General features: G+C 48.3%; 1 protein-coding gene across 1 annotated transcript in view; it reads right to left on the bottom strand.

Annotated features, from left to right (window-relative positions):
* SAMM50 (SAMM50 sorting and assembly machinery component) overlaps positions 1-25159 on the bottom strand; it is a 34644-nt gene that overhangs the window by 6757 nt on the left and 2728 nt on the right. The window contains exons 2-14 of the mRNA XM_036084054.2: positions 23200-23310; positions 20767-20868; positions 18126-18213; positions 16077-16183; positions 15283-15413; positions 14964-15051; positions 12399-12527; positions 11826-11897; positions 10924-11010; positions 8290-8360; positions 5464-5531; positions 1055-1201; positions 200-341 (exon numbers count right to left, since the gene is read on the bottom strand). Of these exons, the coding sequence (XP_035939947.1) occupies positions 200-341; positions 1055-1201; positions 5464-5531; positions 8290-8360; positions 10924-11010; positions 11826-11897; positions 12399-12527; positions 14964-15051; positions 15283-15413; positions 16077-16183; positions 18126-18213; positions 20767-20868; positions 23200-23310 (1343 nt within the window). The remainder of the gene's footprint in view (positions 1-199; positions 342-1054; positions 1202-5463; positions 5532-8289; positions 8361-10923; positions 11011-11825; positions 11898-12398; positions 12528-14963; positions 15052-15282; positions 15414-16076; positions 16184-18125; positions 18214-20766; positions 20869-23199; positions 23311-25159) is intronic.

Genomic DNA, 25159 nt, shown 5'->3' with positions numbered 1-25159 from the left:
CACGTCACATTTTTCCTCCAAACTGGATAGAGAAAAACCCAATGAAGGAAAATTTATTTTCATTCTTTTGCTAACTATTGAATTTCTCCTCAAATCTTGACTCTTAAAAGCCACTGACAAAAATGATTAACCATGTCCACAATGAAACAAAATTGCTGGACGACGCAACATAACTGGGGGAAGAACCCCTAGCACCTACCTGTCCCCCTTCTGCACGCCCATGGGAACACAGTAATTCAGTTCCAGCCGGGCGATGTTGCCAAGCCTGAGGACGATGCCGGCACCGTAAGACCAGCGGATGCACTCGGCCAGCTTCCGGATATGAGCCTTGGGGCCCTCCCCTGCAGAGAGAGAAGAGGACGTGACCAACAGTGTGGAGCCCCTCACAGAGCTGTCCTCACACAAGCCCTGGTCCTCCTCCTTGCTGTGTGGCCTTCGGTGACATTTATAGCCAGGCCTGGATATTCAAAGAGAATGCATGAAGTGGGATTAGGACCGAAATCAAAGGAGGGCTTGGGAGTAGACTTCCTACTCACTGCACCAGAAGCCATTCTCCGCGCCTGGCCCATTCTGTCCCCTCTGCCCAGAAGGGCATTTCCCCTGCACCCGGCCACCCAGGAAGCCCGGCTCTACGCCTCAGGCTGAGCGGCTTGTCTTCTGTGAAGCGCTCCAGACACCTCTTCACGTCCCCCTGGCTGGATGCATCTGCCGTGAGTTTCCTCTGGCCCCGAGCCCCCTTGCAGGAGAGGCAAACCCAACTCAGCTTGGGGGTCATAATGACCAGCAGAGAGCAGGTGCCCCAGAAATGTTTGCTGAGTGAACGAATAAGTAGATCTTCGCAAGACAGCATTCGATGATGCTTTTTCATGTGTGTTTCATTCAACAACTTTACTCTGAGCACCGTTATCAGGCGCTGCAGGAATTTTTTTAAAGTGAGGCCCAGTCTCTAAACGTAAAGACTCTATAATCTAACCAAAAGGCAGCTACGGGGGTGCCGTGCTTTAAACACAAGGGCAACCGCGCCCTGACGGTCTCGAGGCAGCCCGGGCCTTACCGTAGTTGAGGTTGCAGAGGTTCCCCGCGTTGAGGAAGAAGTGTGTTCTGAAGAGCTCCCCGAAGCCACCCTGGCCTGGCCGGAAAGGCAGTGGGGTGTACACGTGCAGACCGCCGGCCCAGTACGCCTCTCCACCCAGGTAGTCGCCTAGTCAGGGGACAGGGACAGAAGAAGACAGAGACGCACGCATTAGGAATCACGTGGAAGTCTCTACAGGTGAGACACGGGCCACGTGCAGAACACCCAGCACTCAGGCTCTGAGTGGTGGCCCGTCTAACTCCCGGTGTTGGCCTCACTTTGAAGTCTTTCTTTTTTGCCTGGCTTATCTTATAAGCTTTAACTGGGGAAAAAAAATGCTAGTGTAGTTTAGAAAAGAATGAAATCAGAAATTTATCAAACCGTACAACGGCTGGAATAAAACAACTGAACTCATGGGCGTCGCCTTGTCCACGACTGCAGATGACCAGATCGCGGCTGCCTGGCAAGTCAGACGGCTTCCTCGGCAACAACTTCGAGGCCACAAGACAGGAGACGGAATGCAGAATGGGCCTCTGCCGTTTCTGGAAGGGCTGCGCATGCTATTAATCAAAAGACACACGGTGTCTACTGCCCACCGGGGAAGGAAGCAGCGTCCCAGCTCGTTGTGTCCAGGGAAGAGACTCGGTTTTGAAAGTTCATGGCCACTTAGGGTTTATCTGTTTTTGCCCAAGGTTACTTTTTGCCAAAATTCAAGACTATCTGCTGAGAGTACATAAATGCATTATTTCTAAAAAATGCTCCTATCCGTTCCATTTTAACTACAAATAGCTATAACATTAAAGCAACACGAAAACGAATAAAAATAGCCCTGAATGTTTATACTTTGTTGCAAAACACCATTTATAAAGTGTCTTAGTATTCCTTAATACAAAATGATGGATCATAACAAAAGTGAGTTGTCTCCAAGGTTAACCTCAAGGAATAACCTGCTTGTCCACCTCAAGACCAGCCATCTCATCAATCCCTGCTTTAGTAGCAAAGTTCTAGAGGGAACAGAAATGGACAAGTAACAGGAGGTCAGCTGTGTTTGCTTTTCATTTCCCAGTAATTACAAACCTCTTAAATAACCTTATTAAATAAAATAATTATTTTACTCTGGTCACAAAAGTAATACATTCATTGTAGAAAATCTGATAAGTAAAGGGAAATAGAAAAAAAGGAAAATATCCTTTAATTTTTCCTATTCAGAGATAATCAGCTAACATCCTGGTGCCTTTCATCCAGTGAACTGTGATGAATAATTGAGAAAAAAAAAATTGAGTCATCGCATACATATATACATAGATATATACCTCAGTCCTGCTTTAAAAAAGCTGGCTTAATAGTTTAATATGTTTTAAGCACTTTCATCTAATACTTTCTATTGTTTGAAAATGTGATTTAAGTTTTTTTAAAAGATTTTATTTATTTATTTGTCAGAGAGAGAGCACAAGCAGGGGGAGCTGCAGGCAGAGGGAGAAGCAGGCTCCCCAGCGAGCAAGGAGCCTGACGTGGGGCTCGATCCCAGGACCCCAGGATCATGACCTGAGCCGAAGGCCGACGCTTCACCGACTGAGCCACCAGGCGCCCCTGGAAATGTGATTTAGATGCCTGAATGGTCAAATGGGTACCACACTTACCTAATCCTGCCTACTGTCATGCTGGTGTCTCATTTCTTGTGACGGACATTAGTCTGTCATGAGTCTCCTTAAACACACAAATATTTAAAACCTTGTCTTGCAGTATCATCTACGTACACGTCCTCAGTACACTGCTCAGTATATTTCCCTACAGGGAACACACACCTGTATGACAAGCACCCAGACTGAGACTCTGGCACGTGCAGCCCCCCAGAGACTCTGCTCTCCTTGCTGACCACGCCCCTGCTGGCCAACAGCACAAATCGTTCTAGCCCGTCTCAAAGCGTTACATGGACAGAGCCACTCTGGACACCTCCTCTGGGTCTGGCCTTGCTGTTGCTGGTCCTGCACGTTTCTGAGGCTCGTTCATGCCATATTCAGCCAGCGGCTCTAACTCGCTCACCCTGCTCTACAGAACAGTCCCCAGTGTGAAGATACCACTACTTATTTGCCCATTCTATGTCGATGGGCATTTGGGTTTCTAGGTTTCAGTTTAGAGCTATTATTATTAGTGCTCAATATCTTAGGCTCCTGATATACACTATTAAATTGCTTTCACTAAAAGTGATGCAATTTACATTCCTGCCCATAGTATCTTACTGATGGCCTATCTAATAGGGTACTAACTGGAACATCATTGTGTTTTAATTTTCAGGCACATGATAGACTCCTAAACTTCCATACAGTCACTATATAATACTTCCTTACAAGGAAAAAAGAATAAAACTATCCCTGATATGTTACTTCTCTTTAAAAAAAATGACATACTAATAAAGTACTCTAAAAACAAGTGACAAGAAATATGTATTATGTAAAAAATTTATGCACAGGGTAGTCATTATCTAGAGTAATAAAAAATGGAGACAACAGAGATGTTAAAAGAACAGAAAATCAGGATAGAATATTTTATAATGGAATGGTGTGGAAACATTTAAATGATGTTTTTGAAGATTTTAGAAACATGTGGAAATGCCTCGGATAGAATGTCAAGTGTCAGAGAGTGACCCAGGAAACAGGAATGACTGAAACTGGCTTTCCAGAGAGCAACATAAAGCTTCAAAATGTTCAAAATCCTTTGATCTAGGGATTCTACATCTAGAATGTTACATTATAAAGTAAAATTTAGAGATGAGCACAGAGACTCAATAGGTTATTCACAGATACACTGTTTTCTAATCATAAGAAAAAAGAAAGCCTAGATGGCTGACACTTGGCATTTGGTTTAAAGAGATGCCACTTCGGCAACAAGATGAAATACGCAGCCATGGAAAACGACAGTGTTTCCCTCTCCAATCCACCGCCGGCAGGGATGCACGACGGTACGGCCAGTTTGGAAGACGGCCTGGCACTCCCCTAAAAGATTATACAACTTTATCAGACAATCCAGCAACTGCTCTAATTGCCGATTCCCCAAATGAGTTGAAACTTTATGTCCAAACAAAAACCTGCACGTGAATGTTTATATCGGCTTTACTCATGACTGCCAAAAATTGGATGTCCGCAACCGAGACGTCCTTCCCTAGGAGGTGTATGGATAAGCAGACAGCAGCGCCAGTCACATGATGGAATATCGTTCAGCGATATAGAAACATGAGCCATTGTGCTGACACGTAAGGAGGAACCTTACATCTGTGTTGCTCAGAGGCCAGGCTGAAAGGGGCGCATGCTGTAGGGTTCCGACTATGTGATACTCTGGAAAGGGCAGGACCAGGGAGAGAGGACGCGGCGCGGGGTTGTCAGGCAGAGCTCGGGGGAGGGAGGGAGGCAGAGCGCAGGGAGTCTGGAGGGCACTGGAACGGTAGGTCCGGGCCACATGCCTATGCCAGACCCCACGGCACCGCAGAGCACACAGGGAGCCCGAGCATGAACTGCGGGATACGGTTTGTAATAATGCCCCAATACCGGCTCACAACTGCAATCAGCGCGCCTCGCTGACGCCGATCGACGACAACACTAGGGCAGTGTCCACGGACACTCGGGTGCTCTCGGCCCAACTTTTCTGTACACCTAAAACTGCTCTCACAACCAATCTACTAATTTAGCCAAGTTATAGTAGGTCAAGAAGATGAAATAAACTGTCGTTAAAAATGATCAAGCACTCATTCCTAGAAAAATCTTCTTCGCTTGCATTACTGAGGGCAGTGGGAGAAGCAGGTTAGGACACAGTAGGTAAACATACCGAATGCGAGCACGGAGGCGTGCTTGCTTAAACAACAAACGCTCCCACATATTGTCGCTGGGCAGTGAGATCACAGGTCGGTGCCGAGCATTTTTTGCTTAGATACATTTTCTCATTTTTCTACAGTTCCCTCAACAGGTATCTATCTGTCTGCGCCTGCTGTGTGATAAACGCTGTGTTAGGTGCTAATTCTGGGGCGGTGAAATACAAACATCTATTATTGTGGTAATTGAAACAAGCATAGTTACCCTTGAACAGGACACTGTGAACCAGGCAAGCCCACTTACACGTCAATTTTCCATCAGTACAATTCTGTAAACTGTAAAAATCTGTAAAATCTCATGATTTTTTTAAGAACATATTCTTTTCTCCAGCTCACCTCATCATAAGAATACAGTATGATACATACAACCTACAAAATCGGTGTAAAATTGTTTATGTTACTGATGAGGCTTCTGGTAGGTGTCCCTAACCTCCTCCCCACTCCGCTGTTCAAGGGTCTAGTGTATGTGCTTTCACAAATGAGATGTGACCCTAATCTTGTCTTGGCGGTCTTACAGGGAAAGACTCACCTTCACTCTGCGGCCCAACGCTGTGCATGCTGAACCCACGCACACTGGTTGGTCCTCCGAGGTAAAACCTACAACAGAATGGCAGATGTCAGAAGAAAACCACCAGGTGGAAACCTACAAAGTACAGTGAAAGTGCAGAAAACATACAAGTGAGGCTCACGTTCGGTAGTGGATTGTCGCCGACCTTGTCCCACGGAAAAATTTTAAGGATCGGGAGGATGCACTGGAGTATAGTGACTTTCATAAAAATCTAAACCAAAATCTAAACACTTCAAACTTCTGGGGATGTAAGTGAGATAAAAGGCACAACTAAAGACCCTTCTTTAGAAAAGAAGGACATGGGGACTGTCCATTATAAAGGAATTATCTGCTGTCCGTGAGAATTCATTATGTAACAGCTCTGTTGCAAAATGGCCTCCTATGTGTTCACATGCAATGTTAAGTTAAAAAAAAGGCAAGATAAAAATTATGTAACAGTGTGATCCCAATTTTACAAAAAGAGGAAAATAATACTAGAAAAAAACAGACCAAAATAGAATTATTGTTATTCTGAGTTTTTTTAATCTTTTCTACAGTGATTGTATAATTAGAAAAAAATTATTACAATTAAAAAAATGAATTCCTCTCGTATTCCTAATAGACTGGGTTACCACACTCTCTAGAATGCTCTCTGAACAAAATTAAAGGCGTGAATTAAAAATTACTTAGAAACCACATCCATTTGCTGTGAAACCTAACACCTTATCAGAAGCTGACTCTAGGCCATGCTGAGAACAGGATAATGAAGTAAAATGACGAGGGGAATGGTGGGGCCGCACAAGGCCAGCAGCTGCCCCCTGCCCCCTGCCCCTGCCGACCCAGGAAGCCACATTTGGCTGCGGGGAGCAGTCCACACGCCTGGAACAGTGCAGAGGGAACAGGGCGCAGTCTCTCCCATTTTCCTACCACATAAAGCCTCGATGAATGTATTCATTTGAACTTGAGTTTAAAAGTCTATAAATGTGGGGGCGCCTGGGTGGCTCAGTTGGTTAAGCGACTGCCTTCGGCTCAGGTCATGATCCTGGAGTCCCGGGATCGAGTCCTGTGTCGGGCTCCCTGCTCGGCAGGGAGTCTGCTTCTCCCTCTGACCCTCCTCCCTCTCATGCTCTCTGTGTCTCATTCTCTCTCTCTCAAATAAATAAATAAAATCTTTAAAAAAAAAAAAAAAAAGTCTATAAATGTGTTTTTAACATTTGGGATTTCTAAGCAACGCCTTTCTGAATGCCCCATTAACATTATGGAAACAAACAGCAAGCTCCATTTACTTTTTTTTAAAAATGATAAATCACACATATTCTTTGGAAATAATTAAAATGATTCAGGAAGCACAAAAAGCAAGAAGTCCTCCCTCCCCACCCCCCCGCCCCCCGCATCCTGATCCCCAGAGCTGATGCTATCCCTGGGTTGGTGGCTGGCCTTCTAGACCCCTGGTGCTATCCATGCAAACACAGATGTGCACACGGGAGCTTCTGCCCTGATTCGAGAGCAGTCTGCTCAACGTGAGCGCGTGACAATTTTAACTTGTAGACATCTACCTCGTTCTTTTTCATCATTACAGTCTCTTTAGAATGCCTGTATTTGAATTTAATAATTTCTATACTGGCAGTTTTCAAATTTTTGCTATTCTCAACGATGCTACAATGGACATCCTTGTACATAAATCTCTGTACATTTATAAATGTATTTCTGCAAATTAAATTCAGAGAGATGAAAGTGATAGGTCCTAGAGCTTACAAATTAAAAATTTTTACACTTCCAAACTGTCTCCCATCAACTAGGCTAAACTAGTTTAAACTAAAACATTTTAACTAATGCAAGGTTAAAAAAAAAGTTTCTTGCCCTCAAGAACAATTATTAGTATTTCAAAGCCAAAAAGCACGATTTCATACTCTGCTGATAGGAGTATAAATTGCTATAAGTTTTCTAAAAAGCAGTCTCCAGCAACATTCTTGATAAGCTTTAAAAAATGTTCATATTCTTTTGAGACAGTACTTCCACATTTAGGAATCTCTCCTCAGAAAATAAAATGAACAAAACTTTACAGAGTCACATTTACAGGGTTACTGAGATGCAAATAATGAAAAATTAAAATGCAGCTTTTGAACCATTTCTCATGACTTGGTGAATGGGTTTACTCTGTATTTTTTTAAAACATTTTAGGGGAGAACACAGGGGCGCCTGGCTGGCTCAGGGGGTGGAACACGTGACTCTTGATCTAAGGTTTGTGGGTTCAAGCCCCCCACTGGATGTAGAGATTACTTTAAAAATAAAATCTTTAAAACAGAATTTAAAAAATTAAAAAATCAAAAGCAGAGAGAACATAAAAGTGTATGCAAATTACAGTATACCAACAACTTAATACAAACGTGTATATAAATTTACGTGTATATACACGCACAAAAGCACACATCCACAAGTAACAGACTCAAAGGAAATAGTCCCAAATGTTAACTCTGCTTATCATTGAGCAGGATTTTTTTTTTTACTTCCTTAAATGTTTCTCTGCATTTTTGTGATGTGAATGAACTATATTCTTTCATCCTCAAAAGGGAATGTTAAGATTTTTCATATTACAAAGTTAATTCCCTCCCCCTCAAAAAAGCAAAACATATTAGTATGAAGTATATTGGATTTTTTGAAGTTACCTATAACATAAAAACTAAAGTAAAATTTGAAATATTGGCTCTCCTAAACAGTTAAGCTTCTCTAAAATAACTTATAAGGAACCAACCAAAAAGAGCCAAAGGAAAGCATCTGCCAGTCACTCACTCACTCGTTACTCCTTACCTGTCCGCAATACTTGATGGTTTATCGCCAATGGGCACCAGCATCCCACCCCAGAGAGACGCTGAGAAAACCTGTGGAAACACAAGCAGGGAGCCGTGACCTCTGGTGCTCCTTCCCCGCAATGAGCGTCCACACTGGCCACCGTACTGCGCAGAGCTCTGGGTCAGGGCGCGGGGCTGCAGACTGGGGACGTCGGACTGTGCCGCTGAGGCACTACAGTTGATGGGGTTTTGTGGACACTTTTATGAAGACACAGCAAACACAAGCACACACCAAGCCCAACGCCCGAGCAAGGCAGGGCTCTCTTGGCTTCCGTTCCAACACAGGGCAGCCCCCCGCTTCCACGCGGGGTGAGGCTGAGCCGGTGGGAGACACACACTGTCCGGCCAGGGGGCAGCAGCGCCTTCACTTCGGCCCCCGACCCTAGCAGACCCGGAGAGCGGCCCGCAGTCCCTCCTGCTTCCCCACAGGCACCCCCACTTGCCCTGATGGTGATGCCACACTGGGCCTCCCTCCAGACAGAAACTAGTTTCAACAGGGGGCCCAAAGCCCTCTACCATCTGGTCCAAGCCCTGTCCTCCCTGTGCTGTCCCTCCTCCTCACCCTGTCCGGTCATGGCAGCCCCCTGGCTCATCCGGGAACGTGCCGTAGCTCCTGCCCAGGGGCCTACAGCTGGCTCCCTGGCTTGGTTCTGGGCTGCGCTGCCCCACCCAGGTGCCTTCCCGACCATCTTCAATGGACCGCACCCCCTTTGGGCCACTTTACTCTGTTTTATAATTCTTCGTAACACTTGCCACCTGCTAAACTGTACACACACGTGCTTGCTCGTGGGTCTCCCTTCATGTGAGAACGTAGAACGTGAGGGGGTGGGAACAGTGTTTTACGTGGTGAGGTACTGTTAACGCCCAGGCAGTGCTGGGCAGCCAACAGAGATGTGGAGGGCAGATGGGGAGGCGAGTGCGTGCGTGATGAGCGGTACCCAGAGAAAGGCACAGGAACTGGACGCACAGTGCAGGAGCCCCGATCGTGGTCTGGAGGCCAGAGGAGTTCTACAGGAGATACGCCCAAGTCTTAAAAAGGCAGGGAACGAGGGGCCAGTGAACAGCTGAAAGAAGGGACCTACAGCCAGCAGAGGACAAAGTACAAGTGCCTGGAAGTAAGAGAGCCTGGTCCTTTCGGGAAACGAGAAGGAGTTGAGCAGAACCAAAGCACAGGGAGCGGGGAGAGAGACGAGCCCGGAGACTAAGTGTGACACCAACAGTGCCGACCTCACGCGGGACAGCGGTACTGTTAAGACTTGCATCTCACAAAGAGCAGCACGTCTGCGGCGTGGAGGAGGAGAAGGGGGAGCGACACTCATCAGAAAGGGACATCACAACCAAGGTGTGAAAGCGCAGCATGGGATCTGGGTGACACTGAGCAGGCAGAAGAGGCAGGGCTGGGTGCTCAGTGGCCTTCAGGGTGAGGACTCCTCCAAGCAGTTAGGGAGGTCAAGGGCAGCTGGGTCAACAGCTGTGCAAGCCAGTGGAACTGGGAGCCCGGGTGCGGGGTATAGATTCAGGAGGGAAGTAATAGTTGGTTTCAGACACGCTGAGTTTGAAGTGTCCCTGAGAAACAGAGTGGAAACGCCCGGCAGCATGTGACTCTGGCACCAAGAAGGAGAGCTGCGCCAAGCACACGGGCGGAACGAGATCCTCTGGGGAGAGTGGCAGAGTAGGACACCTCCATGAGAATCTAGGGGGGACACTCGCAAGGTGGGAGTGCAGCAAGCCTCGAAAGGACCCCGCAAAGAGGAAGTGGACACGTGGAAGGAGGACACAGTCATGATGGAGTCCAGTGAGGACAGCGTCGAGTGCCGTGGCGAGGGCCGGGGAGGGGACCGGGAGGAGCTCGCCGACTGGACAACGCGGGGGCCTCCGGACCAGCAGCGGCGGGGGAAAGGCAGGAACCACATGCAAGAAGCAATGACACCAGGCCTGACTGGGGGCAGTGGTAAGTGACTATAGAAGTAGACACGCGTACCATCTCATTAAAGCTCACTCCTCGCCCTGAGTTTGGTGGTGGCGAAGGGCAGAGGCGGTGTGTGTGTCGCAAGGGGGCACAGAGAGCTGTCCCCAGTCTCCCCAGCCCTGGGAGGACTGGAGAACGAGCCGAGGGGTTCCTCTGCCTCAGTCAGAATCAGGTCACTTACTCCTCATTCCTGAGCAAATCAGGAGAAACCAAACCAAACCGGATTAAAGATTTAAAAAGAAATTCCTGGAAGCGCCCAGAGCCCTGCAGACTCAGCAAAATAAGGTGAAGCTTTGGAATTTCTTTGGAAGGGACCTCAGAGGGAAAGGAAGCGCATTCCTCTGCCCTCCAGACACATTTCCATGATGGCCCCGAGCTGACAAATGGGGAAGGGGCTCTGCTGGGGTCCCACATAAAATGACTGACAGGTTCCTCTTGAAGAGAGAAACGATCACTTCTCCCCAGAGTATCCTCAATTCCAGCTAAATTGAAAAGATCGAGCACTTCAGTTTCAAGCACTAACGTTCTGGGCTTCCCCTCTGGATGATGCTTTTACTATCCAGGAATTGAGTTTCCAAAAACAAGGGATAAAAATACAGGTGAACGGTCTGGCTGGATACTCACTGAATCGAATAAAAGTTGTTTATTCAACTGAAGCTCGAAATCTTCTTTTATGAAGCTCACGTCCCCTCCAGTGTAGCCGGCCAGCTCCTGTTGGCGAAGGATCCGCATGTGAAATAGAGCAAACAGACTCATTACACCAGCTCCAAAACCATGTCACTCCAAGTACTATTTACTTTTGTTGTTCTGTATTTTTAAAAAGGCAGATCGCTTCTGTCTGTCCCCTAGAAGCTCCATTCTAGCTGTTATTCTAGTTGTTCTAGATGGTACCAGGGGACTGACATAACACAGAATCCTCAAACATACTGACTGCGCAGAATATGTTATGTTATGTTATGTTATGTTACTCCTGTACGTGGGGAGAAACACTGGCCACGGACACATTCTGCTGCGTGATATGGCTTGTTTGGCCTACTCAGTGTTTGAAAAAAAGAATTAGCCAATCTTGCACAATTGGGCATATTTGATGTAAAAATCTGATTTCTAGTTGGTCCTCTGATCCTGAAGATCAGGCAGACAGCGCAACAGTGCGCCCCCCTGTTGGCATCCACCCCGGGGACCCTCAGGTGTAGGAGTTACCCTCCCTGCCTTGAGGTGGTCTCTTACTGGTGACCAAGGGATTAGCTCAGCCAAGCCTCAACTTTCCTCCCTGCCTAGTGAGTGACCCCATCCCAGAGGTCAGAACTTTATCTCCCCTCCGCTCTGTGGGGGCAGAACACTGCACTACACGGAGCAGTTCCAGAGCTGGGACCCTCACATGGGACCGACACCCCTGAAAGCCATTCTAGAACAATCTCCATAATTAAAGGAAAGCATTCAATATAGAAAATGTGCCTACTGGGTGGGACTCTCTCCCCTCCCAGGTCACAGAGCCAGCAGGTCACATGCAGGTAAAGGAATACTACCTGGTTAACTTTCAGCAGAGCACCTCTTCTGGGCAAGATGGAGGAGTTCCGTGAGTCGATGACCATTGCATGCTGAAAGAAACGTGCATCTCAGTATTTCACTTCAAGCCATCGTGTCAAGTAAGAAGGCGTACTTCCTGAGCGCTGACCACAGGCCATGCGCTGTGCCCAGCCCCTTGCCCTATCACATCACTTCACCTTCAGAAAAGCCCTCTGGGAAGGCAGCTCCTGGTCCCTAATTCACAGGTGAGGGAACTGAGAGGGTGGAGCAGACAATTCATGGTCACCAGCTGGGAGATGCCGACCTGTCGCTGGGCCCATCCTCTCAAGGAGCTTGACCCTGACCTAAGTGAACTCGGCCAGCTTTCAAGCACATCCCACAGTCGGCTCCCAGGCACACCTTCCCATCTCCGCTGACGATGCTTCAACAGAGTAATTCGGGGCGAGTGCCCAGAAACTCACAAAGCCGCCAGCAGCCACCCAACCCGTGACCCTTTCCGGTCTGTCCCATTGCTGGCGAAGGCTATTCTCCCAACGCATCTAAATACGTAGTCAAACGAGGAAAGCCCTTACCGAAAGAGATGATTTCAGCGAGTGCCCACTTTCCTTCCGGACAGCAAAGGACGCCGTCCTCGAGAGGCAGCCCAGCTCCCGCCACACGCCCTCCCACTTGACGGTGTGGTTGGTTTTCCATATGGGAAACTGCAAGGACACGGGGGTGGGGGTGGGGGGGCCCACAATAAGCCTTTCTGTGCTGTACCCACGGGGAGTCGTCCCCCATCAGGCCTCAGAACGAGGCATAGAAATCTTGTTCCAATTAAACACCTAAGATACGTGTTTTGTTTTGTTCTGTTTTGTTGTTGTTGTTTTTACGGTGTGTGGGAGGGAGGAAAAGGAAGGTGGGGAAGGGAGGGAGGGAGGGAGAAGGGGAGAGAGCTGTGATCCTGCTCAAAGCAGGACTGTGCTCCGAGCAAGGAGACAGGTGCCCTGTGAGAAAGCCACACTCAGCACCCAGCTTGGTAACCCACAGGCTGCTTTCCGGGCTCTATGACCTGATGCTCGCCCCACCTGGCCCAGTCCCCGGTCCAAAGCCAGTATGGGTGACGGTGGAGACCCACATCAGGCCCCGGGGAAGAGGGAGGAGACGAAGGTGCTCACGAGTGAAAAGCATCCTTCCTGCAGCCAGAGGCCTGAGCCAAGTGACCCCTGGGCAAGCAGCACCTGCCTCTTGCCCCGACCCTCTGGCCCCAAAGTCAGGCCCACCCATCTCAGGTCCCCATCATAGAGAGACACCCAGGTTGCTCTGGAACAGTGAACACTGTCTAGTGGCCTCAGGCAGTGTGACAATGATGTGACTCCTACAAGTAAGCCAGGTCACTTCACATTCCCGGCACGGTCTTTCGCTGGGCATTCCCCGTAGCCCCAGGCCTGGCTCCCAGGGTGAGAACTTGGGGCCACCCGCCTCAACTCTGGTTCTCATCGAGCATCCACAAGGCACGGTATCAAGCAGCCAGGATCCAGGGCAGCCCTGCCATTTCCGCACGTAGGGCCACATGAGACTCAGCTACTCCCCCAAATGCCTGAGGAAGGTGCACGGCTGGCCTAAATCATTCCTTCCTTCCTCATAAGGCAGCTCCTACCCAGAGAAACACGACCGCCCAGAGGAGACACATCTATGTCTCTGTGTTCACGGTCAGGAGGATGAGGCAGGGGCCAGATGGTGCCCTTTTCCTCCAGGAGCTCATCTCTCAAGCCCAGGGCCACCAGCTCCCAGTCCTCTGTCCCTCCCGTTCCCCTGGCCCCTCTGCCATGCACCTCCCCAAAGGCCTCGTCCAACAGAGATGGCCTTCACCCCTGCTATGCCTTGGGGCTAAACCAGCTACCTCTAAGTCTCCTAAGAACCTGCTCTTTAAAAGAGGCTTAGAGGGGCACCTGGGTGGCTCAGTCGTTGAGCGTCTGCCTTTGGCTCGGGTCATGATCCCAGGGTCCTGGGATCGAGCCCCGCATCGGGCTCCTTGCTCAGCCCGAGGCCTACTTCTCCCTCTCCCACTCCCCCTGCTTGTGTTCCCTCTCTCGCTGTGTCTCTCTCTGTCAAATAAATAAATAAAATCTTTTAAAAAATAAAAAATAAAATAAATAAAAAAGGCTTAGAAAAAAGTGATAAAAGGGGCACACGGGAGAGAGATGGGGAGGAACCCGCACACCAGGGCTCACCGCCGGTGGCCTCTGGAGAGCTGCTGCCGGACAGGGGCTGGGAGGGCAGTGCCAGCTGGGCACCCCCCCAGCCCACCCAGGGCAGGAAGGCGTCCCAGGGCTACTCCCAGCAGACGCGGAGAGGGGGCCACACGGAGAACTGAACATGGAACTGCAAGCGCTCACGTCGCATCCAGAGCCAGGGGCCGCTGGCCCCACTCCGTGCTGGGGGCTTCGTGCCCCTGGTCTGCCCGCGAGGCTGAGGAATGCAAGCGGCCAGTGTCTCCAGTGCCTCAAGGCACCGACCGCAGGGTTCCAGCACGGGTCCCGGACCAGAGCTGCCGGGGCGCGGATGGAGAGAACGTGCCAGCCGTCCTCCCCGAGACGCTGGTTCAGCGGGCAGGCGGGGCCCAGGAACTTGCATTTCTAACCAGCTCCCAGGTGAGGCCATGCTGCTGGCCTACAGACCGCGCTCACGTTGGGTGTCCACTCTTCCCTCGTGAACCGAGCCCGGAACAGGAGGGGAGCCCGCACGGTGTAGACAGGGAGAGAGGGCAGGGGTCATCGTAAAGCCAAAAGGTGGTCAAATGGTAGGAATTCCATCTGCTGCATTACGTCAGATCCTGCTAGAAGTATGTAAGTGCCCACCAACGAGGAAAGCTTTCAGTAACCCGCGGTGACCTTGCTGGCTGCCAGAAGCTATGGACCTCAGCACACACGAGGAAGGACAAACACAGGGCATCGCAGGAAGGCGCCAGCCAGGAAGCACCCCACAGCAGGGCGAAGGGCAGAGGGTGACCCCGGCCACGAGGCCCGCACTCCAAGCGCCAGACCGCAGACAGGCCTGCCCGCCCTGGCCCGCCCCCTCTTGCTGACTCTAGCGATCAGCGAAATAGGCCTTGTTCTCACTCAAGTGCACAGAGGGAGGGACGAAAGGCTACTCACACTGTACTCGGCAGACACTCCTCTGTCTGTCTCCCGAAGTGAGCTCCAAGGGAACTGGCCAGTAACTTTATATAAGTTTACAGAGAAGCTAGGAGACAATGGGACAGAGCTTTAGACGCTCAGTGATGATAACTCGTACACATTTAAATCAATAGATCTAAAAATACACTTCCGGGGCTCATTGCCACGAGGAAAGCTGCAGCGCCTTGTGACCACCACACAAGGGCGAGCTGCTTCAGCCAAGTGTCTGTTCACAACCAACGCATCTACTTTAACTTATAACCAGGCCACTGTACTCAATCGTCTGTTGGCTTCCTACTTTCTCTCGAAGTTTCCGGGCCGTGGTTTGAAGAAGGACAGGCCATACGAAGTCTCTTTGGTTCCATAGGAAAACTGAAAAGTCACCTTTTCTGCACGGCCTAGAAGATTAGGGAGTTTGAGGCCAAGCACCTAGGAGGAAGAGAAAATCAGAGGTGGTTTACACGGAAGGAAGGGTAACTGTTAAGAAAGACTCTGCTGGCAAAGGGAGCCTCATAAACCCAGGACAAAACCGCAGACTACAGATCTGGCCTTTCCTCTTTAAAAATGTACCTTTGCTGAGTGGATATGCCGCCCCCGTCCCCTTCTGTCTGATGGTGAGGGGCAGGCTCACTTGCTGACTGCAAAGCCAGGGAAATCAACTGTACAGATTGGGAATTCAGGGGAATTTGAACAAGAAACTTAATACAAACATTCTCCAAATCACTCCTAATTAACCACTGATGGATGTTACCTACTGTTTTCAAACAATCTGAAACATACTACAGTCGGGATGGGGTGAAACAGGGGAGGGGGCTGAGGAGGGTACTCGTCGTGATGAGCACTGGGTGATGTGTGCAAGTGGTGAATCGCTCTCCTGTACACTTGAAACTCAGCTACCACTGTGTGTTCGCTGGAATTTAAATTAAACGAAAAAGTAAAACATACTATAGTCAGTTCTAGGAACATCAGTGAGACACCATCAGCTAGCCTAGAGATGAAGGTGTGTGAGTCTTGAAACCACCATCAGTTTTGAGAACAGTCACATTTAAAGGCTCATTATTGGGAGTTCTGCTAGTAGGATGTCCATCATACCATACTGCCTTCGTTGTTCCCAACCATGGTGTTGTAACTGCCCGTTAATCTCCTTAATTCAGTTACTTCAAAGGTAACGTCTAACCCATTTGGAAGCGCATCATCACCTACGTACACAAAAAATATTGAACAGTAAGACAGCTCGAACATGCGGTTTTATTTTAGGTCCTGCTGCTAAAAAAGACAAAAAGCCATTTGAAGGTTCATTTCATTTGACAAACACACCGTCTATTTTAAAGTTCAAGAACAGTCCACCACAAAATCACAATATACCTTTGCACCTAAGAACCTGCGTCTAGTTCCTGTGGTAGAAGATACCAAACAAGTCAGATGCTACAAGGAGGGAACTGCGAGCAGCGATATTTGCTTAAGTGCATGCTATCTGCTAAGGGCATTTCTTCTCCTCCTAGGGAGTCCTTGAGGATACTTGAGGCAGCAATTCAACTGCCATTAAAACAGAATTCTTGTGACAAGAGGGACTCTAGTAACCCCAAAAGAGAAGCAACAAACTCAATGCAAGTTCAGAGGTGACGGTCCCTGTCTTTCCGTGAGCCAGGGGTGCAGTGGCTGTGGGATGATGAGGGCCCGAGTCCGCGGCAGCTGCCCTGGCACCCACCACAGGCCCCAGGGTGCTGGGGGGCAGGGCTGAGCTCTGCAAAGGACTGGGGGTCTCTCACAGAAAGGCAGGGCTGACCCCACAACCCCGGCGGGGCAGTTGAGCTGCCTCAATGCCGGCTCCTCGATACCCAGACTCAGCCCAGGCCGGAGCCCTGGCACCATTTTTTTAAAATTTAATTAAGAGGCTTTCCTGTTTAGAGCGGCTTTAGGTTTATGGAAAAATCGAGCACAAAGTGGAGAGTTCCCGTAGAGCCTACCCCCACCCGCACGCATCTCCACCTGCAGTCATCTTACATCAGCGTGGTAACGTTTGTCACAAGTCACAAACCCACAGCGAGGCCTCAGCAGGAACCACAGTGTGGTCTGCACGGCTCGTCCTTGCTGCTGTACCTTCTACAGGGTCTGACACATGGATGACGGCGGGCACCCCCGTCACAGAATCATGGAGGGCTTTACTTCCCCAACCGTTCCTTCTCACGAGTTCCCAGGTAATGCTAACCGCCGCCGGGATGGAGCACCCCACAGAAGCGCCCCCGCGGACCACACGCACGGCACGTCGACGGCAGGCAGGAGAGCGCTAAGGTGAAATGCTGCCAACCAGACGTGCCCCCAAGAAAAGCACTCCAGAGTAGCGGACGGGCCACTCCTGTCACTCACTTGTCTGACCTGGGGCAAGCTAAACCTCTCTGAGCCTTGGTTTCCTTAGCTGGGAAACATCTTTTCTAAAATAACGCCAGTCACTTCCCCGGGCGTGGGTGAGGATTCAGTGGGATCCTGCACACACATGCTCACCACAGAGCTTCGCCTGGGTACAGCTGTGTCACTACTCTCACTGAGGGGGCAGGAAGGGCTGGCTGTCCCCCCCCACGGCCCCTGACCTGCTCTGCTGGCCCGGAAGCTCCTTCGGAAGGAGACTATGCGTTGCTCGCTGCTGGCCTCTCCCTGGTACCCAGCACAGGGCCTGCCAGCAGGTGCTCATCCACCAAAGAGTACACGTTGACTAAGCTGGCAGACTTGTGCGATGTCAAGCAGCAAACAAGCAAATGAGCAAAAACTGAAAGTGAAATCTGAGGCCTGGTGCCCTCCCGCTGAAAGCACACATTTAGATGGAGCCCGTCTGCCAAGAGCCCATTTGGACACCGGTTGGGCTGAGCTATCCCGAACGAAGCCTGGCTGACCTCCCTTGGGATCCTCCCTAGAACGCCTGCACCATCCACCGGTTCAGGTGACAGTATCTTCAAAGTTCACCTGTCCTCCCCCAGCCTGACATTAAAAAAAAAAAATTCCAATTACCCCCCTGGGACCGTGAACTACCAAGACCTTTGTGCGTGATAACGCTCCAGATGCTATCTGTCTGGCCACACGTTCAGCTTTTGTGATCCTGCAGGATGGATGGGAGGGATAAGGAGGGAACTACGCCACAGCACGTACCTTGACACGTATCAATCAGAACATCCACTTGTCTAAATATTCCTAGGCGAAGCAGTTTTTCTCGAGCTTCGTGAGATTTCCGCATCACCTGTGAGAGAAGACAAAAAGAGAAGGTCTCCCTCTAGGACAGGAGCGCAGCTGGTGGCCGTCTGACCGGCCTGGGGGTTTAGCACTGCTGCTGAGTCACTGGCAAGGCGGCCCCACGGAGACTGGACACGTGAAGGGGACGGACAGCACTCAGGGAGCAACAACAAAGCCCCGTTCAGAAGAGCAAACCCCGAACGAGGACAGAAAGCAGGTGCATTGACACGATCCCTTTCACAGAGACGAACAAACAAAAAAAACTAGTCAAAATGCACCCCGCCCGGCAGGACTCCTCGGAGGGATGACGATCTGTCGTCACAGTGGTTGTGTTTGGTGCAAGGGAGACCACGTTGTGTGCCTTTTTGTGTTGCTCGTGTTTTCTAACCACTGTCTGCTTTTTTCTTTCTTCAATGTTGACAGCGGTGTTTTCTGAGGCCAGCAGTCCTCTCCTGCTGGAGGGACAGGCGGAAGTAGAAGGGCAGGGCAGGAAGGCTCTCGGGGAGCAGAGTAGGGCAGGACTCATAACACGCATGGTTGAGAGCCTGTCCTGCAGGTAAAAGGGGACTGACTTCGGAGCTTCCAGCCGGGGACAGACAGGGTAGAATTTCCTCAGGAGAGACAACTGATAGTGTGGATGAACATGGAGAAAGAAAAAGGGGCGGAGGGAGGCAGGAGGAGCTGCTCACAGCAGCCCCGGGGCCTGGGAGGGCAGCTGTTGAGCACGGGTCACGGTGCTGGGGGAGGACAGACTACGCACACATCACACGCGGAGCCCGAGGACGGTCACTGACTGGACGGAGGGCAGGAGAGAGAAGAGACTATACCAACTTTCCGCTCTGGGTTAAGCGCTTCTGGGTACCATTAGAGAAACCACTGAGAAGTCAGAGACAGAGAAGGAAGGGCCAGCAGGGGCTGGGGGGAAAGGGACGATGAGTTCCGTCTCTGGCCACACAGGGCTGGAGATGTTTGTGGCAATCCCATGAGGAAATGCTTAGCAGGCAGGTGCATATTCGAGCCTAAAGCTCAACAGAGGCCTGGCAAGAAGTAGAAGTGGGGGGCCCTACCACGCAGGCTGTAGTGAGACCACGGGTGTGGTTGAGAGCCCCCAGCAGACAATCCTCATGGAAAAGCAACACATAAGGACGGTCACAGAGAAAGAAGCTGACAGTGCAGCCTAAAGTGAACGTGAGGAGAGGGGCAAGCAGCCCAGGAGAGTGTGGGATCCGTGGAAATCAGGGGGAGAGAAAATGTTGAGAAAGAGGGAAGATAAAAACAATCTCAAAAGACAACAGAACAAGAGAAATGTATTCGTGTCAGTGACAGAGATCACTTCTGTCCTATGCCAGGAGCCCTTGTAAATTAACAAAACCTAACAATCCAATGGGAAATGGGAGACACCAACAGGTAATTCACAAAATACATGAATGGCCAGTAAACCTGGGAAAGGTGCTCAGTCTCATTCACTGGGAAAAAGCCCCAATGAAAACAAGGACACAGGGTAGTTCACCTGACAGGTGGGCAAGAATTTTAAATGTGTTAATGCAACAGATCTCCATATAGTATCAAAAATGAAAGGTGCAGGAAAACGTGGGGAATGGGGTTATTGTGTCTCCATGTGCGTGACACACACCGGACAGCCTGCTGACCGCTGGGGAGTGACACTGGGCCAGTGGGGAGGGAAGTGCCTACCTTTCAGTTCAGTATCCTCCGTACCACCAGATGGTTTGATGCTTTTTTAAGATTGTGCTTATATATTAATCTTTTTTTAAAAAAATAGCAATTTTCGGGCCGCCTGGGTGGCTCAGTTGTTAAGCGTCTGCTTTCGGCTCAGGTCATGATCCCAGGGTCCTGGGATCGAGCCCCACGTTGGGCTCCCTGCTCTGCAAGAAGCCTGCTTCTCCCTCTCCCACTCCCCCTGCTTGTGTTCCCTCTCTCGCTGTGTCTCTGTCAAATAAATAAAATCTTAAAAAAAAAAATAGCAATTTTCTTTAAAGTGGGAATGGTCAAACACTGTCTAAAGATTAAGGAATGTGGGTACTGACAGGGGCTGCCTGAACCTGGCCTCCAGGAGGCTGGTGGGGACTCTGCCTCCAACGTGGCTCCAAGGGCAGAAGGACAGAAGGCAACGACCAAGGAGAGGATGGAGATGGTAGATAAATGGAGCAAGTGCCCCAAGGAGACAGCAGGAGTGGGTAACGACAGAGCACCCACCCCACGAGAGCATGCTAGAGCGCTAAGTGGGGTGCCAGGGAGGGAGTCAGCAAGCAACGTGGTCCGCTCCTATCACAGTGCTGGTGCTTGTGAAGAACACACGTATGGACCAGCCTCTGCGGGAAGAGAGGCTAGAGGGAAGGGCGAAAGCAAACACAGGTTAGGTTTTTGGGAGGCACCCAGGGAACCGGGGTAGGGGGCTCGGCTTGGGGGCACTGAGGCTCCCTTCAGGGTAGGAGGCAAGGTTATCAGCGGAGAGGCTGGGGCGGGAGCTCGGGGCTTTGAGACAGATTTGTAGGTTCTTTAGAAGGGAATGGAAACTATGCCAAGCAGGGAGACTACTTGCCTCGATAAGGTTTTTCGCCTTAAAAACATCTCCAATTTCACATATGATGATATCATCTTTAGTTCTTCCAAGTCCATCAAAATGAACATGTTGAACAACCACCTAAATGTGACGAAGGGACATGGATTATCATTATTTTTTTTTTTTAGGTTTTAAATGCTGGTCTTCTTTTGTTTTAATTCCAGTGTAGATGACATACAATGTTCAATTAGTTTCAGGTGTATAATTTAGTGATCCGACAATTCTATACATTACACCATGCTCATCAGGACAAATGTACTCTTCATCCCCATCACCTGTTTCCTCCACCCCCCACCGGCCTCCCCTCTGGTGACCACCAGTTTGTTCTCTGTAGTTAAGAATCTGTTTCTTGGTTTGTCTTTTTTTCTTTGTCTGTTTTGTTTCTTAAATTCTACATATGAGTGAAATCATATGGCATTTGTCTTTCTCTGACTGACTTATTTCACTCAGCATCATACTCTCAGCTCCATCCATGTCATTGCAAATGGCAAGGTTTCGTTCTTTTTTATGACTGAGTAACATTCCATTATGTATCTATACCACATCTTTATACATTCATCAGTCTATGGACACTTGGGCTGCTTCCATAGTTTGGCTATTGTAGATAATGCTGCAACAAACATCGGGGTGGAATCATTTCAAATTAGGGTTTTCATATTCTTTGGGGAAATGCCAGCAGTGGAATTACTGGATCATAGGGTATTTCTAATTTTTTCCACAGTGGCTTCACCAGTTTGCACTCCCACCAACAGTGCCCTTTCTCCGCATCCTCGCCAACACCTGTTGTTTCTTGTATTGTTGATTTTAGCCACTGTGACAGGTGTGAAGTGATATCTCATTGTGGTTTTGATTTGCATGTCCCTGATGATGAGTGATGTGGAGCATCTTTTCATGTGTCCACTGGCCATCTGTAGGTCTTCTTTGGAGAAGTATCTATTCATGTCTTCTGCCCATTTTCTAATTGGATTATTTGTTTTTTTGGTGTTGAGTCGTGTAAGTTCTTTACGTATTTTGGATACTAACCCTTTAATGGATATGTCATTTGCAAATAACTTCTCCCCTTCAGTAGGCTGCCTTTTACGTTTGTTGACTGTTTCCTTCACCATGCAGAAGCTTTTTATTTTGATGCAGTCCCAGTAGCTTATATTTACTTTTATTTCTCTTACTTCAGGGGACCTATCTAGAAAAAATTTGTTATGGCTGATGTCAGAGAAATTACTGCCTGTGCTCTATTCTAGGATTTTAATGGCTTCAGGTCTCACATTTAGGTCCTTAATCCATTTTGAGTTTATTTTTTGTGTATGGTGTAAGAAAGTGGTCCAGTTTCATTCTTTTGCAGGGACACGGATTATTAAGTATGATACCGGACAAGAAAGTAGGCATCAAGGCTAAAGACAAATGTCTGACAATTAAACCAAGGATTTTTTTTTTCAAGTTTAATGATCCATACTTCTTAATTCCAGACTTCATTTATTTTCCTGCCTTTTGAAAAAAACTGGTTACCTGAGCCTATCCTTTGCCAGGTCTGTACTTGCTGTGACTGAGACTTACAAGGTCTCTGTAGCTGGATGACCAAGGACCACGACAGTCCTAAACCCAAGCAGGCCACAGAGGTCCCCCATATAGCCTTCCCAGCGTGCTCCCAGAGCACTGGCCCCTGGCTGATGCTGTGACTCCCAATTTAATAACTGTGCATCTTGCTAGAGAGCTTCTGCATATTTCAGTAAACATGATAAATGCTGGCTCAGAGCCTCTTACCTTATTATCTGTAAAAGCTTATTTAATTAATTCATTCAATAACAATGCACCAATCACCTAACAGCCAGGTATTATTCTAAATACTGAGGATATAGCAGTGAACAAGACATAAATTCCTGACTCAATGGAGCTTACCTTCTAACGAGGGTAGAAATAGGCGACATATATAGTAGATGGTAATGAGTAACAGAGAAAAGAAAGCAGGGATAATCAGGAGTATTAGGGAAATGCATATCTGAAAGTAATCAGAATACTGCAGAAGTTCTTAATTACACAACCACTGAAAATGTGCTTACACTTCTTTCAGCTGGATTTAAATTTCAAAGGCAACAAAGCTTAGGAAAAGTTTCACTCTTTTTTCTGGACACAGTATAAACTTAATTATAATTTGAGTTTGTCCGTGAAATACTTTGTTTTTTCTTGATAACTTAAATACAAAAATACGTTTGTTTAAGCTTCCCACATAAATAAACGGCTTTCTCTAAAACCAGAAACTACTTTTCTAAAAGTCGCCAGCCTTTCTAAAACGTAGTTGGCTACCAGGTCTTCTTAAATGAAGGCAATGAGACAGGTTAATCCTTCTGTCTCCCTGGGGGTCTAGGGAAGCGAATGTCTCCAGCAGGAACCGCATCAAGCCCTTCAGCAGAAACTCACATCTTTGTTTTCAAGAATCTCCTGTTTGGCTTCAGGTTCAACTTCAACAAACTCAGCCTCTTCTCCTAATGCTCCAAAATCAGGTCCATTAGCTGGAAGAGGCTCCAAACTCTAAAACGGAGGGAGAAAACACAGATAAATAATAAGCTTACATAAAAAAACAAAAATCTTTGCATTTTGTCTTTAGATGGTGCTCCAGGAAGCTCAGTACCGTGCTTCCCTCTGTGGAGTGGAGGCTGGGAAGCAAAGGACAGATGTAAGTACTGTTGATATACAAATCCTGGATTGGTTGTGAGCTCCCTCCACAGTGTCCAGTGTATTACTAATAAATAAAATAAAGATGAAAAATAACTGAAAGGGGCAGGCATGAACCTATGATGACAGTGTCATTAACTGAGGTCTCTGGGACTATGGCTGTTTGGATCTATACACCTAAGGCCCATTTGAAGGAAAAAAAAAAAGTTAAAAACTAAGGTGCCACAAAGACATTTATCAAAAGGGGTACCTGGGTGGCTCAGTTGATTAAGCATCCAACTCCTGATTTCGGCTCAGGTCATGATCTCAGGGTCATGAGATCGAGCCCGGTGTTGGGTTCTGCTCTCAGCGGGGTGTCTGCTTGAGATTCTCTCTCCCTCTCCCTCTGCCCCTCCCCCTGCTCCCTCTCTCTCAAATAAATACATAAATCTTAAAAAAAAAAAAAAGACATCAAAGAAAAGAAAAAAATTGCTTTTTTGTTTTAGAAAGTATTCTAATTTTTTAAAACAAAATTGGATATGTTCTAGGATAACTATACTGACAAATCAAATTACTAAAACCTATTTCTCCGTACCCTGAAAGCCTCATTAACACATTAAAAGAAACTGTGAATATTCATAAACTGTGCCAGAAGGCAGTCACTTTCTACAGTCTGAACTGACCTCTCATCTCAAAAGCATTAAAGCAACTTCTGAATAAGGATTCCAGAGGCTGTGGCTGGTACAGTACTTCCAGGGAGAATGTGTCAATATAATAGAATTTATAATAACACATGTATGATATCATATGTTACGTACATGCTTGCTTAAATACAGGGATTCCCAGACACTCCTGGAAATGGATTCAGAAGGCCTAGTGTGGGACCAGGCAATTGTACAAATATGCAAGTTTGGGGAAAACTGCCCTAACCAGTATCTGGCTGCTTCCTTACTCCAATTCCCTGCAAATAAGTGCTTTCGGAGCGCACAGACGTGTCTGACACCTGCAGTATGTGCAGCAATGGAGACTCTGGGACCTTCTCCCCTTTCCCCAGATACACTCGACAGACTCATCAGTACTTCCTCCATAACGTCACTGGTTGTCTGGAAAGGTAATGACCTGATGTGTCCTCTTTCCCACTCCGGCTCTAAAAGACTGTGATGGCCCTCGAGAGTGCCTAGAGGTATAGAATCCAACTAGATCCCTTAGCAGGACACATGAGGAACCCCACCCTAAGGCCCACATCTCCAAGTTCAACCTGCACAACTCCCCTGACCCTCACATGCATGTTGGTGCACACCTCATTCTCTCTGCCCGGTACAACTTCCTCCCTAAAATGATCTGCCTTAAATGTCATCTCTGTGAGCCATCCCTGGCTTCTTCAGGCAGAATCAGTCCCTCGTGTGCTGGGACACCTCTCGACACTGGAAGTTCCTACTACTGCATGCCGAGCACTGGGCTGACAGGTGGGGATGCAGCAGTGAGCAAGACAGACCAGGTCCTTGCCTCACAGTGGTTAAAGCGGAATATTTCCTTAAGTAAATAGGGAAGATAATACTGGGCAAAGAATTTATCATTTGTTTCGTATCATCTTTTCATTTTTGTGGTGTAATATTATAAAAAAAGAATCATTACTCTAATCTCTCAAAATATTAACAAATTTTTAAAAAGTAACTTTTTACCTGCACCATTTCACGAATATGCTTCCTGCATTTAAGTTTACATA

The sequence above is a fragment of the Halichoerus grypus genome, chromosome 6, assembly GCF_964656455.1.
Source record: "Halichoerus grypus chromosome 6, mHalGry1.hap1.1, whole genome shotgun sequence".
Classification (NCBI taxonomy): Eukaryota; Metazoa; Chordata; class Mammalia; order Carnivora; family Phocidae; genus Halichoerus; species Halichoerus grypus.
The sequence above is the reverse complement of the archived record's forward strand: the minus strand, read 5'-3'. Positions and strand labels throughout refer to the sequence as shown.